Source organism: Sinocyclocheilus rhinocerous, unplaced genomic scaffold (assembly GCF_001515625.1).
Source record: "Sinocyclocheilus rhinocerous isolate Xijiao unplaced genomic scaffold, SAMN03320098_v1.1 scaffold4622, whole genome shotgun sequence".
Taxonomy (NCBI): domain Eukaryota; kingdom Metazoa; phylum Chordata; class Actinopteri; order Cypriniformes; family Cyprinidae; genus Sinocyclocheilus; species Sinocyclocheilus rhinocerous.
This window is the reverse complement of record NW_015658200.1, coordinates 38,965-43,186: the sequence shown is the minus strand read 5'-3', so window position 1 is coordinate 43,186 and position 4,222 is coordinate 38,965. Positions and strand designations below refer to the sequence as shown.

Genomic DNA, 4,222 nt, shown 5'->3' with positions numbered 1-4,222 from the left:
TTTGCTGCTTATTAATAGTTAGTAAGGTAGTTGTTAAGTTTAGGTATTGGGTGGGATTAGGGATGTAGAATATGGTCATGCAGAATATGTGCTTTATAAGCACTAATAAACAGCCAATGTGTTATTAATAGGCATGCTAATAAGCAACCAGTTAATAGTGAGAATTGGTCCCTATACTAAAGTGTTACCAAACATTTAATACATCAAGAGACACACAGAGACTGTAGTGAAGAGTGATGGCACAAATGAACATTTGAATCAGACTTGAATGATTCATTGTAACAGACAGTTTGAACTGATTCACAGAACTCAACTCAACCACTTAAGTTAAAGTAACTTAAGTTGCTTTCAAACAAAGTTCACTAGATCATAATTTAAAACTATACTAAAAAAATAAAATATTAGATGAAAAACTTGTTTCCTTAACTACCTGAAATGCACTCAAATTTGGTTGGGAACAATAAAATTACTAACGGGGAAAATATTCTAAAAATGAACTTAAAATAAAACTGAACTAAAAATACAATAGTGATATCAAAAGGAAATTAAAAAAAATGAAAAAAGTACATAAAATGAATAAAAATTTAACTTAAATTAACATGAAAACTGAAAATATAAAACTAAAACCTAATTCAAACCATAAACAAAATCTATAATTCTATACTGTGAACATTTATTGGGATTTTTAGTGTTAAAAATATTCTATTTATGTTTTTTTTTCTTACATTAACCTGGGACTACAGATGAAAATACACCACCCTGGCTAAATCTGGCACATCTTACACTGATTTTGTGTACTGTTAATGTGTATTGTCTCTGATTTAATAAATGAGTGAATATAAATCACTGGAAATCTCGAAACCATCTCATTTCAGTAATTGTCTGGGTGTATATTCCGTCTCTGACTCTAACAGTGTTTCTCCTAGTCACGGGTTGGTTAGTAAAGAGTCTGTCACCTTAGCGATGATGACTTCCTTCCGCAGGATCTTCATGGCGTAGTACACCCCCGAGGCTTTCTCTCGCACCAGAATCACCTTCCCAAACGTGCCTTTACCCAGCAGCTTCAGGTAATCGAAGTCATTCATCGTCTGAGAGCACAAACCATCATCATCATCATCATCAGTGCAAACCAATGACTGATTTCTACGCTCGTAACCGTAATCTGCAGAGAGACGCACCACTCTGGAGCTGGATTTGGACAGAGACACCTCCATGTCCTCCAGACCGCAGACGTCACCGGGAGAGCTGTACTTGATCTCCATTGGTTCGTCCGCTTCCCGCGCCTGCAGCCCATTGGCCACGGCCTGGATCGCACGCATCCACTCGTCCCTTCATACAGTTACAAGCAGTCAGACAGTGATTTACCGTGGTGAAGACGCGAGTAACAACACAACAACTGAGCAAACTGCTCAAATTAGGTGTTTCCAGAAGTATAAGAACGGTTTGTAATAAAAAAATTTATCACATGTCCCAAAAAATATTAAGCAGCACAACTGTCTCCAGCACTGATAATAAATCAGCATATTAGAATGATTTCTGAAGATCATGTGACACTGAAGACTGGAGTAATGATGCTGAAAATACAGCTGCGCATCACAGAAATACATTATATTTTAAAGTATATTAAAACAGAAAACTTATTTTAAATTGCAATAATATTTCACAAAATTAAATTTTTCTGCATTTTTATCAAATAAATGCAGGCTTGATGAGCACAAGAACCTTCTCTAAAAAACATTAAAAATCTTACTGATCCCAAACTTTTGAACGGCAGTGTATATTTTTATATATTGTGATAAATGCTGTTTCTATATTGCAAAAGAAAAAAGCATTTGCAATGCTTCATGGGATTGAAAAAATTAAAGCTGCTTATTAAATTTTACAATCTTGTATCTGTCTTTTTGTTTGATTTTCCAGTGCACTTTGAATGAATGCTCATCTCTCAGCAGCAGACGTGCGTGCATGTGTGTGTGTGTGTGTGAGTGTGAGTGAGTGAGTGAGTGAGTGAGTGTGTGTGTGTGTGTGTGTGAGTGAGTGTGTGTGTGTGAGTGTGAGTGAGTGAGTGTGTGAGTGAGTGAGTGAGTGAGTGAGTGAGTGAATGTGTGTGAGTGAGTGAGTGAGTGTATGTGTGTGAGTGAGTCAGTGAGTGAGTGAGTGAGTGTGTGTGTGTGTGTTCACCTCTCCTCGCTGCTCTCCACGTGGAAGGTTCTCTCGATGACGCTCGTCCACTGCAGGCAGCGGATCATGAAGGTGTTTGGCCGCGGACGCTCGGTCTTCATCAGCTGACACTCTGGAAACACACAAGCCGTTCACACACACACAGTCATACACACATCACAGCTTCAGCGTCTCCAGCAGAGCTCACCTTCCACAGAGAAGTTATTGAGCGGAGCCGAGCTCTGATCCGTTAGCTCCGGCTTCTCCTTATAGCCCATGAAGGATCCGTCACTCTTCAGGATGAAGTAGCGCGGCCTCCAGGTCTTGATGTACTCACCTGTGTGTCACACACACACACACACATCAGAACATGACGTCTCACGCCGCAGCAGACAGCGCAGGAGCCTGCCGTACCTCGTTTATAGAGCCAGCCTTCCTTCACCAGGCTGACCTCCGTCATGATGGGCGGGGCTTGAGAGTGATTGACACACGGCGCCCTTCAACTTGGTAACTTGTGGCTGGACTTTTAAAATGTAAAACAAAATATTATAGTTCAAAAACCTGGTTGAATATATTTTTTTAAATCTTTGCGTTGGATTCATTAAAAAAAAATTTTATTTAAATTTTTTTATTTAAACAGTTAAACTTATATTATTTAAAAACTTATTTTATGTCAGTTTCAGAATACTTATTTCTTTAACATCTTTGCTTTGGATTAACCAGAATTTCTGATTAAAAATAAACTTTTTAAAAGAGTTTAAACTTATAAAATGTTATTTTTAGTGCCGTCAAACGATTAATCGCATCCAAAATAAAAGTTTGTTTACATTATATATGTGTGTGTGCTGTGTATATTTATTATGTATATATAAATACACACATGCATGTATATATTTATGAAAAATATGTTACATTTATGTATTAAATATATTTATATATAATATAATAACATAAATATATACATAAATATTTTAAAAATATATATACTGTATGTGTGTGTATTTATATATACATAATAAATATACACAGCACACACACATATATAATGTAAACAAACTTTTATTTTGGATGCGATTAATCGTTTGACAGCACTAATTTTTTTTTTTTTAAATGTAGTTTAAATCAATGTCAGAATATTAAATTTCTCTTTAAAATGTTGCTTTGGATTGATCTGACTTTTAATTAACTTTAAATAACTGAATAAACTTCTTAAAAGTCGTAACTAACAAAATATAATTTTATCAAAATATAATAATTAATTATTATAATCAATATAATTATTATTATTAATTAAAATAATTGTTTTTCACACACACACACACACACACACACACACACACACACACACTCTCTCACTCACACACACACACACACACACTTACACACTCACTCACACACACACTTACACACGCACACTTACACACTCTCTCTCACACACACACACACTCATACACACACACACACTCTCTCACTCACACTCTCACTCACTCACTCACTCACACATTTTTTTTTTTAAATGTAGTTTAAATCAATGTCAGAATATTAAATTTCTCTTTAAAATGTTGCTTTGGATTGATCTGACTTTTAATTAACTTTAAATAACTGAATAAACTTCTTAAAAGTCGTAACTAACAAAATATAATTTTATCAAAATATAATAATTAATTATTATAATCAATATAATTATTATTATTAATTAAAATAATTGTTTTTATTTCAAAATAAAAACTTGGTTTAGTCTTTCTTTAACATCTATGCTTTGTATTGATCATAAAACATAAGACTTTTTAAGTAAAAAAAAAAACGAGTTCGATTTTATGAAATATTACAAACAAACTTGGTTTATATTATTGTCCGAATATGGATTCTCTGTTAACATCATTTTTGGCTTGATCAAAAAATTATTAAAAATTTTAAAAAAAGAGTTAAAATACTATAAAATTCTAAAAAGGTAGAGTGGTGGTGTCCTATGGTAATATCATGGTCACACTTACACACACTCTCACTCACACACACACACTTACACACACTCTCACTCACACACACACACTCTCACTCACTCACT

General features: G+C 34.2%; 1 protein-coding gene across 3 annotated transcripts in view; it reads right to left on the bottom strand.

The window, feature by feature from the left end:
- The window catches only part of akt2l (v-akt murine thymoma viral oncogene homolog 2, like), a 22,361-nt gene that overhangs the window by 17,160 nt on the left and 979 nt on the right, over positions 1-4,222 (bottom strand). For 2 of the 3 annotated variants that reach the window (XM_016530321.1, XM_016530322.1), the window contains exons 2-6: positions 2,572-2,675; positions 2,366-2,494; positions 2,179-2,290; positions 1,179-1,329; positions 957-1,088 (exon numbers count right to left, since the gene is read on the bottom strand). In XM_016530321.1, coding sequence (XP_016385807.1) covers positions 957-1,088; positions 1,179-1,329; positions 2,179-2,290; positions 2,366-2,494; positions 2,572-2,617 — 570 coding nt within the window. In that variant the 5' untranslated portion in view covers positions 2,618-2,675. Of the gene's footprint in view, positions 1-956; positions 1,089-1,178; positions 1,330-2,178; positions 2,291-2,365; positions 2,495-2,571; positions 2,681-4,222 lie in introns of all 3 variants that reach the window. The other variant, XM_016530320.1, reaches the window with a different exon arrangement.